The sequence below is a fragment of the Poecilia reticulata genome, chromosome 3, assembly GCF_904066995.2.
Source record: "Poecilia reticulata chromosome 3, P_reticulata-male-v2, whole genome shotgun sequence".
Classification (NCBI taxonomy): Eukaryota; Metazoa; Chordata; class Actinopteri; order Cyprinodontiformes; family Poeciliidae; genus Poecilia; species Poecilia reticulata.
In genome coordinates this window covers 29,190,811-29,214,012 of record NC_088832.1, presented here as the reverse complement: position 1 = coordinate 29,214,012, position 23,202 = coordinate 29,190,811, and the positions used below count along the sequence as shown (strand labels likewise).

At 38.0% G+C, this 23,202-nt stretch overlaps 3 protein-coding genes across 5 annotated transcripts; all 3 read left to right on the top strand.

The window, feature by feature from the left end:
* The first annotated feature begins 276 nt into the window (after positions 1–276).
* Positions 277–9,598, top strand: LOC103462676 (trans-1,2-dihydrobenzene-1,2-diol dehydrogenase-like). 3 transcript variants are annotated; one of them, XM_008405604.3, is made up of 9 exons: positions 2,845–2,978; positions 5,027–5,132; positions 5,228–5,321; positions 5,881–5,992; positions 6,165–6,328; positions 6,440–6,692; positions 7,417–7,541; positions 7,689–7,839; positions 9,159–9,598. In XM_008405604.3, exons 2-9 carry the CDS (start codon positions 5,080–5,082, stop codon positions 9,266–9,268), a joined length of 1,062 nt encoding a protein of 353 aa, XP_008403826.2. In that variant the 5' UTR covers positions 2,845–2,978; positions 5,027–5,079; the 3' UTR covers positions 9,269–9,598. The 3 variants fall into 3 exon arrangements, with proteins under 3 accessions (XP_008403822.2, XP_008403826.2, XP_008403823.2); XM_008405601.3 differs by having other exon boundaries at positions 5,216–5,321; XM_008405600.3 differs by lacking the exons at positions 5,228–5,321; positions 5,881–5,992; positions 6,165–6,328; ... (2 more) ...; positions 7,689–7,839; positions 9,159–9,598 and adding exons at positions 277–450; positions 1,043–1,151; positions 1,323–1,486; positions 1,578–1,830; positions 2,566–2,690 and having other exon boundaries at positions 2,828–2,978; positions 5,027–5,136.
* A 5,804-nt stretch (positions 9,599–15,402) lies between these two features.
* On the top strand, positions 15,403–19,502 carry LOC145551161 (trans-1,2-dihydrobenzene-1,2-diol dehydrogenase-like). The gene is made up of 7 exons (XM_081605423.1): positions 15,403–15,585; positions 15,651–15,762; positions 17,141–17,304; positions 17,416–17,665; positions 18,368–18,492; positions 18,630–18,780; positions 19,393–19,502. The coding sequence occupies exons 1-7, from the start codon at positions 15,496–15,498 to the stop codon at positions 19,500–19,502; spliced, it is 1,002 nt and encodes a 333-aa protein (XP_081461549.1). The 5' UTR covers positions 15,403–15,495.
* Positions 19,473–23,185, top strand: LOC145547539 (trans-1,2-dihydrobenzene-1,2-diol dehydrogenase-like). Its single transcript, XM_081605418.1, has 8 exons — positions 19,473–19,498; positions 19,593–19,686; positions 20,260–20,371; positions 20,544–20,707; positions 20,818–21,070; positions 21,784–21,908; positions 22,046–22,196; positions 22,730–23,185. Exons 2-8 carry the CDS (start codon positions 19,597–19,599, stop codon positions 22,837–22,839), a joined length of 1,005 nt encoding a protein of 334 aa, XP_081461544.1. The 5' UTR covers positions 19,473–19,498; positions 19,593–19,596; the 3' UTR covers positions 22,840–23,185.
* The last annotated feature ends 17 nt before the right edge of the window (positions 23,186–23,202 follow it).

Genomic DNA, 23,202 nt, shown 5'->3' with positions numbered 1-23,202 from the left:
CGGAGAAATACTTTTGATACAGGCTCATGAATTATTATTGTAATTTTTACTTTTTTCTCTTGATTTTAAAGATCCTTATACTGAGAAGCATTGCAAATTAGCGATGGCTATGCTAATGTTTAAACACATTAATTGTTTCAACTTGTCCATATTAAATAAATCGACTTACCTGGAATAGTTTCCAAGCATCCATGCTGTTCACATATTAAATGCACGTGCAAGTCATTATTAGTGTGACGTTACTAGAAAACCGACCATATAAAAGGAAAATTGGCGCTCTATCGCCATCTGGTGACAGTGAACACTTACTACGGCGGCGCTTCCTTGTGAGGGCAGACAGCTGAGGACACTTGATTCAACATGGCAACCAGGTGGGGAATCTGCGGCGCAGGGAAGATCAGTGATGACTTCACTGTGGCTCTGAAAACTCGTCCTACAGAAGACCATCAGGTGGGTTTGTTAAGCTGCAGTGAAAATCACACAATTGAATTTATTCGCCGTTTGATTTAAAACATTATGTCGGGACCTCTCGGCAGTTCTTAGTAAAAGTTCAGCTAAAAATGTGTTTCTGCTTCCGAGCTCAACGGAGAGGCTTAAAATTTGCATGCAGTAGATGTTAGCGAGTTGTATACAAAGTTGCAAATTACAGGTCGACATTTATTTGGACAAACTAGAAGCTCTTGGCCTTTCAACGTAAAGTATGCAACATAGGGGCGTCTAAATGTTTCTCCCCCTTTTTTTTATATCCTCTTCAGAAATCATCTTACGGAAGACATTCATTTGAAATTTAGAGGACGCTGTAAAGAAATGTTCGGTGCATCAACTGCATATTTATGCCCCATGTTGTGTTAACATGGGAATTTTCAATAAAATGGATAAACATTTATTGTTGCATGATTGTGATTTGTGCTGTTAAAGTAACAAAACATTTAGTTGGAAATTGTCTATCATGTTGAAATGTCCGATTTCAATGGCGTTTAATACTTTTACAATGTACTGAGATCCTCAGGAAGGTGGTTGTACTGTAACTGACTATTTGCAGGTTGTGGCTGTAGCTTGTAAATTGGAGGACGCTCAGGAGTTTTCCAGAAAACACAACATCTCTCAGGCTTACGGCAGCTATGAGGAGCTGGCCAGAGATCCAGATGTAGGTCAGTGTCCGTCTGCCAGAGGTTTTTCAGTTTATTTTTAATTTAAAAACTTTGCAATACCTCCTGCTCAATATTAAATGTTTTGTTGTCCAGTTTTAATTTTCTCTATACATTTCATACTGTTTCTGAAAAAGATTGAAGAGTATCATTCAGTGTTTGACTTGTGTGCAGATGTTGTGTATGTTGGAGTCATCCACCCATACCATCTGAAGGCCTGTAAACTTTTTATAAATGCCAAAAAAAATGTTCTGTGTGAGAAGTCGCTGGCCATGAACACCAAGGAGGTGAAGGAGATTCTGGACTCTGCCAAAAAGAACAATGTCTTCCTCATGGAGGTAAGCATGTAGCAAACCAGGAAGAAATTATTTCTCTGTATACTGTGTACTATTAAACACTTGAACAGTTTAAAACATGTTTTCTCTCCAGGCTGCATGGACCCGTTTCTTTCAGGCCTCTGTGCAGATCAGAAATCTGCTGTCCTGGGAGTACATAGGGGAGGTGAAGATGGTCCGTGCGGACTATGGTGTGCCGCTGTTGCACATGTCAAGATCGGATCAGAAGGACCGTTGTGAAGGCGCATTACTAGGTCTTGGTATCTGCTGCCTTCAATTCATAAGTATGGTGTACAACGGAGAGAAGCCGGAGAGTATCCAAGCCAGCGGAACCTGCCTGGAGACGGGTAAGGAGTTAACAGGACGAGGCATTCATGTAACCTCAGAGGCTGTGCCAATTCAGTGAGATACTACTTTACATTCAAATGAGTTGAGAGTTTTGTAGTTGTGTGCTGATTCCTCCTGGGATGAATATTGAAAAGCTGCTTACTTTTAATTTTGACTTCTCACTGATCAACTTGTCAAGTATTGAAATCAGAAAATGTTACTTGTCTGATTCGATTAGTGAAATTCTAAAACATGCATTTTCCCCTGTTTAAATGTTTCAAAAGAACCAAACAACCATTTTTGGTAGGAGTTTGGTTTTAATGGGAAAAGTCAGATTGATGCATCTTGAGTTTTCACACAAACCTTGAGCTGTTCCTTTTTTTTCTGACTTTGTTACAGAAAATGATTCCCTACTGTAGTTGCATTTCTTTTACAACCTTCCTCTGCACTTAGAAGCTCTAAAATGCCAGAAAACTAATGTAAAGTCCTATTTTTAAAGTGAAGAAAATGTAGATCAAAAATCACAAATTAAAATAAGTACATCAGGTCAGACTTGGAAAATGGATAATTTCATACCTTACAAATCTGATGTAAAAGAAATGTAATCTAATTGGAATGTTCCCAATATTTACTTCCTGATAGAACTTGTAGAAACTTTAAATTAGCTCACAAGTCTTTACTTTCAGCTTTTGTGGCTGTATTTTGAGGTTTGGCACCTTTTATCTACACTGTGTTGTATATTCTCCTCCCTGTAGGGGTGGATGAGACTTTGGCAGTCATTCTTGGGTATTCTAAAAACAGAATGGCAATGTTTACCTGCTCTGCTGGAGTTGAGCTACACAGTGATGCCCTTATTGTTGGGACAAAAGGCACAATCCAGGTAGGTTACCAAAGATGGTATGGCAACAATTCAAAAAGACCATTGTGTATGTTTAGTAGCTTGAGTGTTTTTATGTAGAAGAAATTGGAAGCGTCTTCAAGCACTGGTTTGACATTAATCTTATGCATATGCTCCAGGTTCTTTCTCCTATGTGGTGCCCCACATCACTGGTTGTTAATAGGAAGGAGACCCAGCAGCTGGTACCTGAACCCTCCTTGTCTCTCAACTTTACCTACAGCACAGGGAAACGTTGCGAAATAGAGGAGGTCCGCCAATGTCTGCTCAAGGGTAATGAGACATCAGCATTTTGCCTTCTGTAGGTCTGGTACCATTAACTGCAGAACCTCTAAGATTCCAGAACCATCACAGAAGATAATGTTGTGCTTGAAGCTACTGTTTCTGTATAATCAACAAAGTTGTGATTTGTGGGGATGGCTTCTGTCAAAACAGTTTCATAAACTCAAGCAGACAAGATTCAGCAGAGTTGAATAACTGTTCAATATAGTGGTAGATATACAAACACCCTGCATATTGTACATGAATAGAAACATGATTTATAATGGCAATGGTTTGGAAGATCTACCAAACGATTATCAATCAGCATTTTTTTTTAAATAAAATGGACCTTGTAAAACAATTTTATACCTGACTAAATTTAAAGTGTTCCAAAATATACATGCAGAGGGAGCCTGAGGCATGTTATTTGGGTGGCAACAATTGTTGCAACCCAGATGGCTCTTGGTGATATTCTGTACTTAGTATTTGTGATCCAAACTGTCCACAAATGGCTAAAATCCACAAATTCCTGGGCTCCCCTATAAAAAAGTATACTGCCTATTGTAATGGTTCAAATACCAAATCAGTGATGTGCGGTCAGGTGAGGCAAAGCCTCAACTGCCATGAGAAAAAAATCATGCTAAAATAATTTATGTTGCTGTTTTCACCCTGTGGTTTAGTTTGTACTATAACTTACCTATTTTTCATTTGGCTTAACAAATTCTGATTGGAGTTTCCCATTCAAATGCTCTGAAGCAAAGCGGGTGAGACTGAAACGAGCTGAGTCTCACCTGAGATTGCGCAACCGCTCATTAACTGCGCTGGCTGCCATTCAATGAGAGCAGTTTTCTTGCCTCATGGCAGGGGACGCTCATGATCCCAGACATTGTGACTCCACAACTGCAGAGTAAGACTGTAACGGCGAGCTAGCCATTCAGTCAAGTGCAGCGATGTATTTTTCTTGTACCACTACCCTCACTGGTAACCCTTTATTTGAAGGGGTGTGCATAAGACTGACATGACACTGTCATAAACATAACACCTGTCATGAACATGAAGTCTTTTTGAATGTTTGACAGTTGTCATTAAGTCATTCAATAAATGAGACTTTTAATGCAAAGTTGCATTAAAAGTGCCAACTTTGCATGACTTTAAATGGCAATTTAATGCAAAATTGGCATTTTTAATGGACTTTTAGAGCAACATTGCATTAAGTCTCATTTATCAAATGACTTCATGACAGGTGTTATGTCATGTTTGACAGTGTCATGTCAGCCTTATGCGCACCCCTTCAAATAAAGTGTTACCCAATCACTTAATAATCGCAAAATAAACACTAGAAAATTCCTGAAGAAATTTAACCGGGTCCTGTCAAAGTGTGCCCGTCGGTTTGGACCCAGCATGCCGATGCTAAAATTAGCATCAATGCTAAAGAAAGCTGCAATGTAGTTGATGACGTGTGGAGTCGGAAGCATTTTGACAAAGCTGTACTTGTACCATTAAGTATGGTAAAATTAATGCAAAAATGACATTTCTGATATCAGTATTTTAATGGAGTCAATAAATCTAAATGCTTATCATAAGACATTTTTCATGATTAACAATACAATGACACTGGTATGACAAACATTTACACTTTTTTTTTTTTTTTAATTGGAAACACTAGTGTAAAAGTTGTACTAATCCTGAGTTGTCAGAAGACCCTGAGATTTTTTTTTTTTTTTTTTTTTTGATTTACCATTAGTGTTTAATAATTGGATGTCATACATATTCAATAAATGAAAACCATGAGTTCAGGTCTTTGTGTGAACTCATGTACTTTGTAGCAAACATCGGATAGCTGAGATATTAAAAAAGCCACTTTAGGAATACTCATGAAATATGGGATGCTTGGGGTTCAATGCAGTGGGAGGGTGTATGTGGGGGAAAATGGGAGGTATTGACAGGTGAACAATTAACATGTAAAACGGGGTTTAAAAGTCAACTGCAAAAACTCCTAATCTCTGAACTTCTGTGGAACATTTGTCTAGCAGCCGACTCATCAGTGTATCTCTTTGCAGGTCGGAAGGAGAGTCCAGACACGCCCCAGGCCTACACTCTGCTGCTGGCTGAAATGGGGGATGAGATCTGCCAGCAGGTGGGAGGGGTGTACAGCCAGGACTGCCAGTAAATGTTCAACTTATTCATGCTGTGATTAAATACAACCAGTTTACAATGGAGACCAACTTGCTCTGCTTCTGTTCCTGACGATCCTTTTGGAGGAACATGGCAACCAGGTGGGGAATCTGCGGCGCGGGAAAGATCAGTCACGACTTTACTGTGGCTCTGAAAACTCTTCCTGCTGAAGACCATCAAGTGAGTGAAACTGCTGCAACAGATATGAATCCAAAGTGTGATTCAGATTCAGTGTGCCTCCTTGTGTGTCATAGTAACATTCTTCTGGGTACTTGACACCCTCTTTTTGTAAGATGTATATTTTTTTTTATAAATTAAGTACACATGATCTTGAGTCGTGTCTTAATGATTTTGTAAAACATTTTCATTTTGATTAACTGCCAAGTTGCCAAACTTTCTACCGTACAGGACAAATGTAGTCATTTCTGGAAAATGAGTCTGGGAGTAACGTAACTGGAAATTAACAATTAAATTGAACGGCCTCAAGTCATGCATTTTTACCAGTCAGGCAAATGTGTTGCCGTTCCCCCCCCCCCCTCCCTCCCCCAACTGTGAAACAAAGTGAGTTTATATGAATGATGCCCTCTGCTGGATGACAAGTGGAAGTGCCAAAAAGATGTAAGGCCTAAAAACGGATTACTTGTGCAAGAGTTTTACTCAAATGGAATGGCTCTTTGTGAACTAAAAAACGATTTACCTCAGTATTTAGAATTATTCTATATCATCTGTGACTTCACAGGTTGTGGCTGTTGCAGCTCGTAAATTGGAGGACGCTCATGAGTTTTCCAGAAAACACAACATCTCTAAGGCTTACGGCAGCTATGAGGAGCTAGCCAGAGATCCAGACATAGGTCAGTGTCCATCTGCCAGAGGTTTTTCAGTTTATTTTTAATTTTGAACCTTTGCAATACCTCATATATTAAATGTTCTCTTTTATCTAGTTTTAATTTTCTCTATTTCATACTGTCATTTCTGAAAAATATTGAAGAGTATCATTAAGTGTTGTGTTTGACCTGTGTGCAGATGTTGTGTATGTTGGAGTCATCCACCCATACCATCTGAAGGCCTGTAAACTTTTCATAAATGCTAAAAAGAATGTTCTGTGTGAGAAGCCGCTGGCCATGAACACCAAGGAAGTGAAAGAGATTCTGGACTCTGCCAAAAAGAATGATGTCTTCCTCATGGAAGTGAGCATGTAGCAAACCAAGAAGAGAAAAATATTTCTCTGTATACAGTTTATTGTTACACACTTAAAGACCTTCAAAAGTTGAACAGTTTAAAACATGTTTTCTCTCCAGGCTGTGTGGACCCGTTTTTTCCCAGCCTCTGTAGAGATCAGAAAGCTGCTGGCTGAGGGGGAGATAGGAGAGGTGAAGATGGCCCGTGCAGACTTTGGTGCGCCACTGTTCCATGTGCCAAGATCGGATCAGAAGGACCTCGGCGGAGGCGCATTACTAGGTCTTGGCATCTCCTGTCTTCAATTCATAAGTATGGTGTACAATGGAGAGAAGCCAGAGAGTATCCAAGCCAGCGGGATCTGCCTGGAGGCGGGTAAGGAGTTAACAGGATGAGTCATTAAAGTAACCTCAGAGGCTGTGCCAATTCGGTGAGATTATTTTACACTCAAATGAGTTGAGATGTTTGTAATTGTGTGCTGATTCTTCTTGGGGTGAATATTGAAAAGAGAAGCTGCTTACTTTTTTAAATTTTGACTTGAGACTCACTGATCAACTTGTCAAGTATTGAAATCAGAAAGCTAACTTGTCTCTGGTTTGATTAATCAAATTGTAAAACGTGTTTCCACCCATCTAAATGTTTTAAAAGTAGGAACCAAACTACAATTTTTAGTAGGAGTTTAGTTTTAATGGGAAAATTTGGATTGAATCTTCAATTTTCACACAAACCTTGAGCTGTAATTTATTTATTTTTTCTGGCTTTGTTACAGTAAATAATTCCCTACGATAGTTGCATATCTTTTACATTTCTCTGCACATAGAAGCTCTGAAATGCCAAAAAATTAATGTAAAGTCCTCCTTTTAAAGTAAATGTAGATTAATCATCTCAAATTAAAATAAGTACATCAGGTCAGATTTAGAAAATGGATCATTTCAAATCTGATAAAGAAATGTAATCTAATTAGAATGTTCCCAATATTTACTTCCTGATGGACCTTGTAGAAACTCTAAATTGGCTTACAACTCTATTTTCAGCTTTTGTGGCTGTATTGAGGTTTGACATCTTTTCTCTACACTGTTGTATATTTTCATCCCTGTAGGAGTTGATGAGAGTGTTGCTGTCATTCTTCAGTATTCTAAAAACAGAATGGCAATGTTCACCTGCTCTGCTGGGGTCCATCTGCACGGTGAAGCCTTTATTGCTGGGACAAAAGGCATAATAGAGGTAGGTTACCAAGGATGGCATTGCAACAATTCAAAAAGACCATAGAGTATGTTTAGTAGTTTGAATGTCTTCATGTAGAGAAAATTGGAAGCATCTTCAAACTTTTTTTTTTTTTTTTTTAACATTAATCTTATGCACATGCTCCAGGTCCTTTCTCCTATGTGGTGCCCCATAGCACTGGTTGTTAATGAGAAGGTGACCCAATATCCAGTACCTGAACCCCACTTGCCTCTCAACTTTACCTACAGCACAGGGATGCGTTATGAAGCAGAGGAGGTTCGCCAATGTCTGCTCAAGGGTAATGAGACATCAGCATTTTGCACTCTGTAGATCTGGTACCATGAGCTGCAGAATCCAAGAATCCAGAACCATCACAGAAGATGATGTTGTGCTTGAAGCTACTGTTTCTGTGTAATCAAACTAAGTTGTGATTTGTGGGGATGGCTTCTGTCAACTGTTTCAGAAACGCAAGCAGACAAGATTCAAGAGAGTTGAATATATAGGTGGATATACAAACACCCTGTGTATCGTACATGAGTATTTCCATTAATATTTTGCAATGGTTTGGAAGATCTACCAGTCAATTATCGCAGCATTCTTTAAAAATGGAGCATGTTTCACAACTTCACCTTGTAAAACAATTTTATGCCTCGTTAAATATAGTGTTCCAAAATATACAAGCAGAGACCCTAAGGCATGTTTCTTTTGTAGCTAGCAATTGTTGCAAACCAGACAGCTCTTGGTGATATTCTGTACTTATTTGTGGGATTTGACCCAAATGGCTAAAATCCACAAATTCCTGGGCTCCTCTATAAAAAGTGGAACTGCCTATTGTAATAGTTCAAACAACAAATATATCTGCACTAAAACACACCATGGAAACCTTCTTGGCTCTTGTGCTGAAGCTAGCATCTACAGCCTTCATTATTTTTTGTTGGGTGTGAAAAGCTCCAAGAATAATCAAAGTTTCCTGGATTAACTGCTTTGTAAACGCCAGATAATAGTATCACGTAGCTCTGCTAATATTTATTAAACATTAGAGAAAAACCAAAAATGACATTTCTGATTTTTTTAAATGGAGTCCAACTCTAAATTGTCATAAAACATTTTTCATAATCAATACGACGATGCTGCCATTACAGAAACATGCTGGAGAGCAGCAATGATGAAGACATTTCCACTTTTTTTTTATTTTTTATTTTTTTATTGGAAACACTAACAGTTTTAGTAATCCCAGATTTGTTGGATTTACCCACATAAATTCTTTGTTTGGATGTTGTACATATCCAATAACCATGAGTTCAGGTCTTTGTGTGAATTCATGTACTTTGTTACAAACATCGTATAGCTGAGACATTAAAAAAAGCCACTTCAGGAATAGTCATAAAATATGAGATGCTTGCTTGTGGTTCAGTGCAGCAGGAGGGTGTATTTGGGGGGGAGGGGGGAATGGGAAGTATTGACAAAAGGTTGTACAAGAACATGACTAAAGAGGTGAACAACTAACATTTTGTAAAACGAGGTTTAAAAGTGACCTGCATAAGCTTCTCCCATCTCTGAACTTCTGTGGAGCATTTGTCTGTAGCAGCCGACTCATCAGTATGTTTGTCTTTGCAGGGCTGAAGGAGAGTCCAGTCATGTCCCATGCTGACTCTCTGCTGCTGGCTGAAATGGAGGATGAGATCCGTCAGCAGCTGGGAGTGGTGTACAGCCAGGACTTCCAGTAAAAGTTTGACTTATTCATGCTGTGCTTTAATGCGACCAGTTTACAATGGAGACTAACTTACTCAAGAATAGTAAATTTTGTGATTAAAAAGTTTGTATTTTTGTAGGAAAACGGCAATGCTTGACCTCAAAGTTTGATTAAGTTCATTTTTGAAATGTAAACCACTCAAAATGACCTCTTAACCACATGAGAAGTTGGGAAGCTGTTTTCACCAACTTTGTATACAGATGTATTGAAACTCACTGAGCACAGTCCACAATGAAAAAAAATGACAATCTGTCAAATGTTACAGCAAATTTCTGAAAAATAAAGCAAATCTTTTTCTTTGAAACGGTTTTAAAGTCTGTTCAGCAATGTGTCTATAAGGAGTTAATCTCCTTGAATGTGTTAAAATTTGTGTAAAAGTGGATTAGACTTTTTTTGCTGTTTTATATTATATTGGCAGCAAGTTATTTCTGAAATTGCAGTTTTCTTTAAATTGGTAATTGAGGGAAAATGTAAAACAAACCTGGTCTTGCGTTTTAAAAAAAAAGATCATGCCACAGGTGGTGTAGAACATGACGATGAGTCTTTACATCATGACTTTGTAGAGTTAAAGATTATGCTCTCAAAGGGAGTGGCTCACATTTCTGCTTTATCCTGTTTCCCTCAATCACATTTTTTTTGATGGGGGTGGGGGGAATCTAGTGTACACATTTCAACATGGTGTAGCACTGACAAAATGACTCATTACGCCTTGCTTCACACTTCCCTCTCCCAGGATTTTTCAAAATGGCTGGCACCTCCTTGTGCTGGTTTCAGTCAGTCACCCTGCCTTTGCAGTGACCTTGAGACAAATGAAGGCAGGATGTTGCTCCTGTAACTGCTGCAATACAGTTTCTCTCTCCATTTGATTAACACCCACAGAGCAAAAATGTATCTCATTTACTGTGACATCCAGGGGGAGGGTGGAAAACACCCTGTTCATAACTATCAATCACAATAGGATTAGAAAGCCTCTTTCTGGTCCTTTTTATTTCTCATTAACTTAAAGTTGTTAATGAAGCACAGAACTGATTCATGACAACAAAGACTTTTTATAGCATCTACCATGACTATTCCAGCAAAGAACAAGTGTATAAAAAACATTCTAAAATCCCTAACTCTCCTTTATGTTCCCTCTGTTTCATTTAAAATGCAGTACAATTTTTCATTCTTACAGCGATACATGGTCACTGCCATTGCTAATGGAAAATGTTTCTGGCAGCAAGATGCTCAGATTAAGTGATGTGACCATGTGTGACACTAAACTGTCTGTTGTGATCAACCACTTCTGATGGCAAAAAGATCCACACCACCTGTGAAGAAACTTGAGACCATGTGATCCAGAAGGAACGCCATTCTTCCAAGACTCTGTGGAATAAAGACGCAGACCCAGAAATAAACTAATCTATACATAAATGTGAAGCTGTAAAAGTGGAAGGCAATCGTACTGTCGGCTGAATTAATGAGGTGCTTCCTTCCATCCACATCTCAAGGTTTTTTTAAAATATGAGATGCTTGTGGTTCAATGCAGCAGGAGGTTGTATTTGGGGGGAAAAATGGGAAGTATTGACAAAAGTTTGTACAAGAACATGACTAAAGAGGTGAACAACTAACATTTTGTAAAACGAGGTTTAAAAGTGACCTGCATAAGCTTCTCCCATCTCTGAAATTCTGTGGAGCATTTCTCTGTAGCAGCCGACTCATTGGTATGTTTGTCTTTGCAGGTCTGAAGGAGAGTCCATCAGTCATCAGCCATCTTTACCGTCCACTAATATCCTCGGGCTGAGCAGAGGCTGAAGGGAAAAAAAATCAAATGCCAGCCACTTTTTAATAGAAATTAAAATCCGTTGACCTTAAAGCTTCTTATTTTCAGCAGCTACTCGTGGTTCAGCTGAGGATGAGGGTGAAATCAGGGGATCCCAACGCAGAGAGGTCGGACCCCATCCAAATCCTGTCCCACTCTGACCACCTGAGCCTCTGCTTTCACTGTTGTCTTTACTGGCTCCTGACTCAGGCAGCACAGAACCAAGTTGTTGCTTCACACCAATTCAAGTTGCACATACCCTGCTGGGTTGCACCTATTCTCTCACCTGTAGGACTTTTTTTTTCCAGTACCGGAAGCGATTACACGGAAATACAGCAAAAGTAACTTTACAGTTTGCTTAAACTAAAAAAAATAAAAAAGCATGTTGCATAGAGTAATTGGTGATCCCTATGGCAAGCAGGACTTGTGGTATATTCAGCATTATCAGGACAGGCCCAATGCCATTTGCATGTGTCCTATCAAATCCTGAGAGCAAGGGAGAGAACGCTAACTCTGCTGACGACAGCATCCTCTACTGGCAGAGTGTGGCAGGGAGTTTACACAACTGCTAGCCTGGCTGAACAGATAATATTTAGCTCAAGGGCAAGTGAACTGATGCTTTTCCTAAGTCATTGTGGCCCAGCTTACTGGTCGGGTAAATTGCTTTCTGTTAACCCAGCATAATTATATATTTCATAAACCCCCACGAGATGTTGGTTTAATCATTGGCCTCTGTGCAACAATCAAACATCACGGGAAAATGTTGTAGCCCACAGAGGAAGCAGTTTCTGACCTGTGATGGGTTTTGGTTTGACCCCTCAGCTGATCTATGAAACACATGTTACTTTCAGTGGCACCAAGGGTTCTATTAGGGTATGTTTCACCTACACTGGGCAGACACATTTAACTTAATTAAACAATGCATACGCAAATACAAATTCAAAATAACTTTCTAGTTCTTCAAGTGGAAGATTTGAGACAAATATCTGATAACATAGTTAAGTCTGGACTGTTGAAAAAGCACCTTGCCTGTTCCCTTTAGGTGCTTGGGCCAATGCACTGCCCTACCACACTGGTGCTGAATGACAAGAAGACAGAGTACCCTCTGCCTGAACCGTGCCTTCCTCTGAACTTCACCAACAGCACTGGGCTTCGATACGAGGCAGAGGAAGTGAGGCAGTGCCTGTTAAAAGGTAGGTCAGGATGAAAGGGAAGGTGTGCATTTGTCTTCAATAGATTATAAGGTTTGAATGGCTCAAACCACTGTTTCAAAGAACACCGCAATTCAGTGAAATAGTTGCATTTTTGGTGGCTCCTGAAAAACCTAAGATGAAAAATCATACACGATGTTACCTATCTTTCTGGATCAGTTTGGTTTCTGCTTTCTGTCCTTAGAATGTCCTCTATAGTATGTCATTATTAGATGCTTGTTTTTGCCCCTTCTTGCCATTTGCATAATCTTTTTATCCCGGCTCTAATATAAATACATTACTAAATCAGAATACCAAAGTCTTTATCATTTTTATTAATTCTGGCATAACTGGAACCACAGAAGATAAAGTCCCTCATAAAACACCATATCTTTTAATTTTCTTAAAGAAGTAGGGCTAATTAAATGATGTAAACAATACCTGAAAGTGGTTCCAATTTCACTCGTTGGCCAACCTGTTGAAACTATGGCAAATTTTAAATATCTTGGATCATTCCTGGACAGTCAGCTCAATTTTGCTGAAAACACTGTCTACATTTTTAAGAAACATCACTCTATTGTTTAAGAAGACCCAGTGCAACTCGTGCAAAACCTCTAGTTAGTTAGGTAACATTATCTAACATTACCTCTAGTTAAGTAACGTTAATATTTTAACACTGAGTTAAAATGTTAAAACTTAAAAATTTAACTTAAGTTTTAACTTAAATTTTAACTGTTGAGTGTTTTAGCTTTTCATCTCCTCGGCTGGTTTGGTCAAATGAGCTGCAGACTATCAGACAATCTTTTAAGAATACTTTGAATGGCAGGAAAAATAGTAGATAAATAGTGGTGAAACCAAACACAACTCTGTCTCAACTGTTTGCTGAAAGAACATGGAGGACGGCATAAAATATTTCAGCAGAGAGTATCCATCCTCTTTTTTTCGTCAGTTTGAGATCATGAAGGCGTTACTGTTTTCCTCTGGTAACTATAGAACATCTATTATAAGTCATTCATTGACAGTGCAATAATTATTCTTAGCCAAACTAAATTATAACATTTACCTATAGCATGCCAAGTGTTTTACTTGATGCAAAAATTGTTGATATTGTGATTCAATTAATTAGTTTTTTAGAGTCAAAGAAAAAATTCCACCTTGGAAGACTAAATAGTTTTTCCTGTATATAGGACTCTACCAACAAAACAAAAATGTGGATTATTGCTTGTATCTGTTTAACAATCCTGATTATTCATCTGTGAACCTAATTAATTTGTTCGTTACTGACTTTTGCTCAATTAAATTTCTTATGTATACATTGTATATGGTATTTTTTATTGTTGTTGATAATGTTGTTTTTCATGTTATTTTTTTTGTTCCTCCTTTAATTGATGGAGATATGGATATTATTTATAATGGATAAAGGTATTGTTTATGTCACCTAATTAGCTCTACATTCTGAAGAAAAATGTGGTATTTTAGAAGATAATTTATCTTTCACGTTGCCAGTAATGGCGAAATTAATAGTAAATAATAAAGATTTTGTGGCGTTCTCGTTTAATGACGTAATTATATTAGTTGTGTTACCACCCCCACGCCACTGGAGGCAGTAGCAGGCCCGAAAAGATGCGACTAAGAAGCAGATTTAGAAGTACACAGAAAGCTACGGAATTTGTTAAAAGCTGTGAGCTACGCTTAAGTAAATAAAAAAAAGAGAAGTTGAAATACATGCTGAGAGTGAAACTCCTTCCTACAGATGAAGCTATATCACAGATTTCAAAAGAAAGTTAAAGCGGGAGAACGCGGATAATATAGGAAATAGCGCCCCCTTCACTTCCGGAGAGCAATTGCCCCATTTCCAAATAAGGTAAGAGACTGACAGTGGTCCGTCCCGCCCCTTTCTGTTAGCTGCAGCGAGGTGTACTTGATATTATGTCTCTGCATATGCAGCGAACACATGCAACATAGACACATGCAACATTTACATGCAATATAGACTATAGACATCTATCAAAGACACATAGTAACAACATAGACCAACGACATCTACACAGATGACTTCTACTTATTTTTGACACAAATAGAACCTCATACAAAATTGATTAGATACTGGTCCTCAAGGCAAGCTGGCCTGCATGTTTTCAATTTAGCAAAACCCTGTCAATCATCAGTTAAAATCATGTGTGCTGAATCAGGGAAATATCTAAAACTTGCAAGGCAGTGTGTTGAAAAACACTGGCATTTCAATCAATAGAGTTTGACCAGAAAATTACATTGATTCAATTATATATTTTCAACATTAGTTAATTGGCTGGAATTGGATGATTGTTTGATGATGGATCAATTGTCGACCTGAACCAAAAACCAACTATTCTGACTACAATTCCACTTTGAATTACCATCGTGTGCCATCTGGGATGTGTGACTGATAAATCTAATAAATAACTGATTGCAAACGTTTGTTTTCAAATAGCATCATTTACAGAGAAGTATGCAGATATTTCTGTTTTCATTGTCAACATCAACTGCATTAAAATAGACGTACTCCACAAAATTATGTAAAAGAAAACGTCATGTTTGTTATAAAACAATTCATCATGATATAAATGTTTTTAAATACTTCCAAATTTAAAAATGAAGTCTTTTATAGACCAAAATGATCTCAGTCAATTAGTGGATCATTCTTTTACCAAAAGAAGAACTGAATGTATGTTCATGAAGATTTCAAGACAGCTAGCAAAGGTAGATAAAAGTTTGTGGGGGAAATAAAGGCTCTATATTCTATTCATTTGTTTATTTCTTAAGGGTTTATATTTATTAGTTGTGATTATTCAGGCTGGAGAAATACTTTTGATACAAACTCATGTATTATTGTTGTAATTTTTTTTTCTCTTGATTTTAAAGACCATTACTGACAAACATCGCAAAATAGCGATGGCTATGCTAATGTTTAAGCATATTGTTTCTACTTGTCCATATTAAATACATAAATAAAATAGATTTGCCTGGAATGGTTTCCAACCATCCATGCATTCATGCTGTTCACATATTAAATGCACGTGCAAGTCAATTATTTGAAAATTAGTATGACGTTAATAGAAAACCGACCATATAAAAGGAAAATTGGCGCTCTCTCGCCATCTGGTGACAGTGAACACTTACTACGGCGGCGCTACCTTGTGAGGGCAGACAGCTGAGGACACTTGATTCAACATGGCAACCAGGTGGGGAATCTGCGGCGCAGGGAAGATCAGTGATAACTTCACTGTGGCTCTGAAAAAACGTCCTGCAGAAGACCATCAGGTGGGTTTGTTAAGCTGCAGTGAAAATCAGGAAGGTGGTTGTATTGTAACTGACTGTATTTGCAGGTTGTAGCTGTTGCAGCTCATGAATTGGAAGATGCTCAGGAGTTTGCCAATAAACACAGCATCTCTCGAGTTTACGGCAGCTATGAGGAGCTGGCCAGAGATCCAGACATGGGTCAGTGTCCATCTGCCAGAGGTTTTTCAGTTTATTTTTAATTCAGTGATTCTTGAGATTGGGGGCAAAACGGGTCCTATGGATAAAGCACAAAATTTGAATAAAATGTACACTATATATATATATATATATATATATATATATATATATGACTAAACTAACCTGGGTCATGTGAGCACAACAATGTATATTTTCCTGGTGTTTGCTGAATATTTTTTATTTTAGACATTGTAGTAGGTGGCTGGTGTCTTTAAAATCCCTTGTCGAGGAGCAGAACTCGATGCATTATAATAGTTTAAAACTATTTAAAGAAATACTAAAATTATATATTATGACAATTAAGTATAAGTAGTCATATAAATAATTATAAAAGTATCAATGAATTGAAAATCATTTTATGTATTTTCCAACTTCATTGAAATTTGTCCCTAGTTTTTGTCAATACCATCAGACATGAAAAGAATGTAAAAAAAAAATAAAAATCAGGCATTATTGGGGGGCACCAGAACTTCTAAGGACCCCGTGACCTCTTTCTTTGCTAAGGGGGCTAGTTAGCTTATGTTATTCTTTAGTTTTTTCTTCTGCTTTATTCCTAAGTTGCTCGTCACAACCATGATGTGTCGACTCCATAACTGACAATTTACAAACTTTGAAATTTTGTGAAATAAGAGCTTAATTTTGGTATACAGTGAAGATTTCATGGACCTGATGAGCTACAATATGGCCTCCTTCAGAATAACATCATATAAATTGAGGTAATTTGGCTCTTTGTCAATTCCGTCAGTTTTTGAGACTCAGTGAAATTGTTGACAAATCTCACTTGAATGCGCAATTAATTCATTTTAATGTATTTTACATAAATTGCATTACTTCAAATGTATCAAGTTTTTCTTTTTACTCACTAGTTTGTCACCACCTTCAGCTGTCAACTCAATCATGCAGTGTCAACTCCGTCAGATGGACTTTTTTTTTGTTTGTTTAAAATATTTATTGTTTCTTGACAAGCATTTGTCTGTAAATATCGCTAATGGGGTATTTTAAAAATGATTTTATATTTATTTTTGTCAGATGGTGATGACAAAGTTCTGGGTCAGGTTGATTAAAAATTTATTTATTTATTTTTTTTAATGTTGCAACTGGGAGCCTGTACCTTAGCATCTTTAAATTTCCAAAACATTATTTGTCATATTTGCATACATAAGGTTGAGAAATAATCTCAAATTGGGGAAAATTAAAACCCTTTTTGTCCCTACTCTCAATCGCTGAATTATGAAACTTTACAATGCCTCCTGCTCTATATTAAATGTTTTCTTTTTGTTTTAATTTTATCTTTATTTCATACTGTTTCTGAAAGATTCAGTGTTTTACCTGTGTGCAGATATTGTCCATGTTGGAGTCATCCCCCCCTGCCATCTGAAGGCCTGTAAACTTTTCATAAATGCTAAAAAGAATGTTCTGTGTGAGAAGTCGCTGGCCATGAATGCTAAGGAAGTGAGGGAGATTCTGGATTCTGCCAAAAAGAATGATGTCTTCCTGATGGAGGTAAGCATGTAGCAAACCAGGAAGAAAAAAATATTTCTCTGTATACAGTTTACTATTACACACTTGAAGACCTTCAAAAGTTGAACAGTTTAAAACATGTTTTCTCTCCAGGCTGTGTGGACCCGTTTTTTCCAGGCCTCTGTGGAGATCAGAAATCTGCTGGCTCAGGAGTACATAGGGGAGGTGAAGATGGTCCGTGCTGACTATAGTTTGCCACTGTTGCACATGTCAAGATCGGATCAGAAGGACCTCAGTGGAGCATTACTAGGACTTGGTATCTATTGCCTTCAATTCATAAGTATGGTGTACAAAGGAGAGAAGCCAGAGAGTATCCAAGCCAGAGGGGTCTGCCTGGCGAAGGGTAAGGAGTTAACGGGATGAGACATTCATGTAACCTCAGAGGCTGTGCCAATACAGTGACATTATGTGAGATACTACTTTAAACTCGAATGAGTTAAGATTTTGTAATTGTGTGCTGATTCCTCCTGGGGTGAAAAGAGAAGCTGCTTACTTTTAACTTTTCACTGATCAACTTGTCAAGCATTGAAATCAGAAAATTTGATTTTGATTAGTCAAATTCTAAAACATGCATTTCCCAATGTTTCAAAAGTAAGAACCAAACTACCATTTTTGGTAGGAGTTTGGTTTTTAATTGGAAAAGTCAGTTTGATGCATCTTCAGTTTTCACACAAACCATGAGCTGTCAATACATTTTTTTTTCTGGCTTTGTTACAGTAATTCCCTACTGTAGTTGCATATATTTTACATTTCTCTGCTCATAGAAGCTCTGAAATGCCAGAAAACTAATGTAAAGTCCTCCTTTTAAAATAAAGAAAATGTAGATTAACCATCACAAATTAAAATAAGTACATCAGTTCAGACTTACAAATCTGATTATAAAAAATGTTATCTAATTAGAATGTTCCCAATACTATGTTCACCTCCTTATAGACCTTGTAGAAACTCTAAATTGGCTTACAGCTCTTCATTTTAAGCTTTTGTGCCTGTTATTTTGAGTTTTGGCATCTTTTATCTACATTGTTGTATATTCTCCTCCCTGTAGGAGTGGATGAGACTGTGGCTGTCATTCTTAAGTATTCTAAAAACAGAATGGCAACGTTTACCTGCTCTGCTGGGGTTGAGCTACACAGTGAAGCCATTATTATTGGGACAGAAGGCAAAATCCAGGTAGGTTACCAAAGATGGCATGGCAACAATTCAAAAAGACCATTGTGTATGTTTAGTAGTTTGAGTGTTTTTATGTAGAAGAAATTAGAAGTGTCTTCAAACTCTGGTTTGACATTAATCCGATGCACATGCTCCAGGTCCTTTCACCGATGTGGTGCCCCACATCAATCATTGTTGATAGGAAGGAGACTGAGCATCCGGTACCTGAACGCTGCTTGTCTCTCAACTTTACCTACAGCACAGGGAAGCGTTACGAAATAGAGGAGGCCCGCCAATGTCTGCTCAAAGGTAATGAGACATCAGCATTTTGCATTCTGCAAGTCTGGTACCATTAACTGCAGAATCTAAGATTCCAGAACCATCACAGAAGAAAATTTTGTGCTTGAAGCTGTTTCTGTATAATCACAAATAAAGAGTTGTGATTTGTGGAGATGGCTTCTGTCAAAACTGTTTCATAAACGCAACCAGACAAGATTCAACAGTCACTGTTCAATATAGTGCTGGATATATAGACACACTGTGTATCGTACATAAATAGAAACGTAATTTATAATGGAAATCCTTAATATTTAGCAATGGTTTGGAAGATCTACCAGTCAATTATTGATCAGTATTTTTAAAAAATAAAATATGAGATCATTTTTCACCACTTCACCTTGTAAAAAATTTTATGCGCAATTAGATATAAAGTGTCCCGAAATACGTAAGGCATGTTACTTGGGTAGCTAACAATTGTTGCAACCCAGACAGTTTTTGGCAAGATTTGTGATGCAGAAATTAGTGTTGAACAATTAACATCTTGTAAAACGAGGCTTAAAAGTCAAATGCATGAGCTCCTAATCTCTGAACTTTTGCGGAGCATTTGTCTAGCAGCTGACTCATCAGTGTATCTCTTTGCAGGGCTGAAGGAGAGTCCAGTCACGCCTCATGCCTACACTCTGCTGCTGGCTGAAATGGAGGATGAGATCCGCCAGCAGGTGGAAGTGGGGTACAGCCAGGACTGCCAGTAAATGTTCAACTTATTCATGCTTAATTAAATACAAGAAGTTTACAATGGAGACCAACTTGCTCTGCTTTTGTTCTTGACAATCATTTTGGAGGAACATGGCAACCAGGTGGGGAATCTGCAGCGCAGGAAAGATCAGTCATGACTTTACTGTGGCTCTGAAAACTCTTCCTGCAGAAGACCATCAGGTGAGTGCACCTGCTGCAACAGATATATGAATCCCAAGTGTGATTGAGATCAAACACGCCTCCTTGTGTGTGTGTGTCATAGTAACATTCTTCCAGGTATTTATTTCCCTCCTAGTACTTAAGATTTTTTTCCCTTTAATTACTTAAGCACGCATGTTGAGCCGTGAAGCAGACGACCATCAATTTTGTAAAATGTTTTCATTTTGATTAACAGCCAAGTTACCAAACTATCTACCATAAAGCAAAGAATAGGACGCATGTAGCTTTTTCTGGAAAATGAGTGTGGAAGTAACAGAACTGGAAATTAAGAATTAACTTGAACAGTCTGTCATGCATTTTTACCAGTCAGGCAAATGTCACTTTTTTTTCCCCAACTACAAAACAAATTCAGTCATTATGAATGATGCCCTCTGCTGGATGACCAGTGAAAGTGCCAAAAAGATGTAAGGCCCAAAAACTGATTACTTGTGCAGGATTTTTAATAAAGTGGAATGGATGTCTTTACCAAATAAGAAAATAACGATTTACCTCTAAAGTATTTAGAGTTATTGTGCATCATTTGTGACTTCACAGGTTGTGGCTGCTGCAGCTCGTAAATTGGAGGACGCTCAGGAATTTGCCAGAAAACACAACATCTCTAAGGCTTACGGCAGCTATGAGGAGCTAGCCAGAGATCCAGATGTAGGTCAGTGTCCATCTGCCAGAGGTTTTTCAGTTTATTTTTAATGTTGAACCTTTACAATATCTCCAGTATTAAATGTTTCCTTTTATCCAGTTTTAATTTTCTCAATATTTCACACCGTTTCTGGAAAAATATTGAAGAGCATCAGTCAGCGTTATGTTTGACTTGTGTGCAGATGTTGTGTTTATTGGAGTCATCCACCCATACCATCTGAAGGCCTGTAAACTTTTCATAAATGCCAAAAAGAATGTTCTGTGTGAGAAGCCGCTGGCCATGAACACCAAGGAAGTGAAAGAGATTCTGGACTCTGCCAAAAAGAATGACGTCTTCCTCATGGAGGTAAGCATGTAGCAAACCAGGAAGGAAAATATTATTTCTCTGTATAGTTTACTATTGCAAGCTTGAAGACCTTCAAAAGTTAAACAGTTTAAAACATGTTTTCTTTCCAGGGTGTGTGGACCCGTTTTTTCCCAGCCTCTGTGCAGATCGGAAAGCTGCTGGCTCAGGAGTACATAGGGGAGGTAAAGATGGTCCGTGCAGACTTTGGTGTGCCACTGTTCCACATGCCAAGATCAGATCAGAAGGACCTCGGTGGGGGAGCATTACTAGATCTTGGTATCTATTGCCTTCAATTCATAAGTATGGTGTACAAAGGAGAGAAGCCAGAGAGTATCCAAGCCAGCAGGGTCTGCCTGGAAACTGGTAAGGAGTTAACGGGATGAGGCTTTCATGTAACCTCAGAGGCTGTGCCAACTCGGTGACATAATGTGAGATGCTACTTTACACTTAAGTGAGTTAAGATTTTATATTTGTGTGCAGATTCCTCCTGGGATGAATATTGAAAAGAAAAGCTGCTTACTTTTTAAAATTTTGACTTGAGACTTGCTGATCAACTTGTATTGAAATCAGAAAATATTTACTTGCCTCTGATTTGATTAGTGAAATTCTAAAGACTTTTCCACCCTGTTTCAAAAGTAAGATTTTTGGTTTTTAAAAGGAAAAGTTGGATTGATGCATCTTCAGCTTTCACACAAACCTTGAGCTTTCTGTCAACTTTATTTTTCTGGCTTTGTTACAGTAAATAATTCCCTACTGTAGTTGAATATATTTTATAACCTTTCTCTGCACATAGTTTTCTGTCATTTCAGAGCTTCTAACTAATGTAAAAAAAGATGCTTTTAAAATAAAGAAAATGTAGATTAATCATCATAAATTAAACTGAAGGACTTCAGGTCTTAGAAAATGGATCATTTCATACCTTACAAATCTGATATAAAAGGAATGTTCCCAAAGCTATGTTGACCTCCTGATAGACCTTGTAGAAACTCTAAATTGGCTAACTTTTTATTTTCAGCTTTTGCAGCTGTATTTTGTGTATTTTCTCTACACTGTGTTGTATATTCTCATCACTGTAGGAGTGGATGAGACTTTGGCTGTCATTCTTAAGTATTCTAAAAACAGAATGGCGATGTTCACCTGCTTTGCTGGGGTCCAGCTGCACAATGATGCCATTATTGTTGGGACAAAAGGCAAAATCCAGGTAGGTTAACAAAGATGGCATGGCAACAATTCAAAAAGACCGTTGAGTATGTTTAGTAGTTTGAGTGTTTTTATGTAGAAAAAATTAGAAGTGTCTTCAAGCACTGGTTTGACTTTAATCTTATGCACATGCTCCAGGTCCCTTCACCGATGTGGTGCCCCACATCACTGATTGTTAATAAGAAGGAGACCCAATATCCGGTACCTGAACCCTACTTGCCTCTAAACTTTGCCAACAGCACAGGGAAGCGTTACGAAGCAGAGGAGGTCCGCCAATGTCTGCTCAAGGGTAATGAGACATCAGCATTTTGCTCCAACTCGAGGGCCGGTCGCCTGCAACTTTTAGATGTGTCTCAACTTCAACACATCTGAGTCAAATAATGAGATTGTTAGCAGGACCCTGGAGAACTTGACTGCACGTAGGAGGTGAATCGGCTGTTGGATTAAAGTGTGTTGGACCAGAGAGACATCTAGGAGTTGCAGAACACCGGCCCTCGAGGACCAGTATTATCTACAACCTTTCTTATTTTTCTTGGATGAACAGCTCCAAGAAAAACCAATGAGTTTTCTGCATTACCTGCTTTGTAAACACCAGCTAAAGGCATAAAGTAGCTCTGCTAATATTAATAAACATTTATGATATCAAAAACATTTGTGGAAAAATAGAAAGTATTGACAAAAGGTTGTACTGAACATAACTAGAGGTGAACAATTGACATCTTGTAAAACAAGGTTTAAAATTCAACTGCATAAACTCATCTCTGACCTTCTGTGGAACATTTGTCTGTAGCAGCCGACTCATCAGTATGTTTGTCTTTGTAGGGCTGAAGGAGAGTCCAGTCATGCCTCATGCTGACTCTCTGCTGCTGGCTGAAATGGAGGATGAGATCCGCCGGCAGGTGGGAGGGGTGTACAGCCAGGACTGCCAGTAAAAGTTCAACTTGCTCATGCTGTGCTTTAATATGACCAGTTTACAATGAAGACCAACTTACTCTGTTTAATTCCGGAATAGTCCATTTCATGTGATTAAAAGTGTTTATTTTTGTAGGAAAACGCTGCTTGACCTCCAACTTTGATTAACTTATTTTTTGAAATGTAAACCACTCGATGACCTCTCTCAACCACATGAGAGCAGTTAGGAAGCTGTTTAATATTTACATGTTACACACCAGCTTTGTATACAGATTTATTGAAACTCGCTGAACACTGTCAACAATGAAATGTAAAATCTTTGACAACCTGTGAAATAAATTTATTGCAAAGTTCTAAAATTGCAAATCTCTTTATCCCATCTG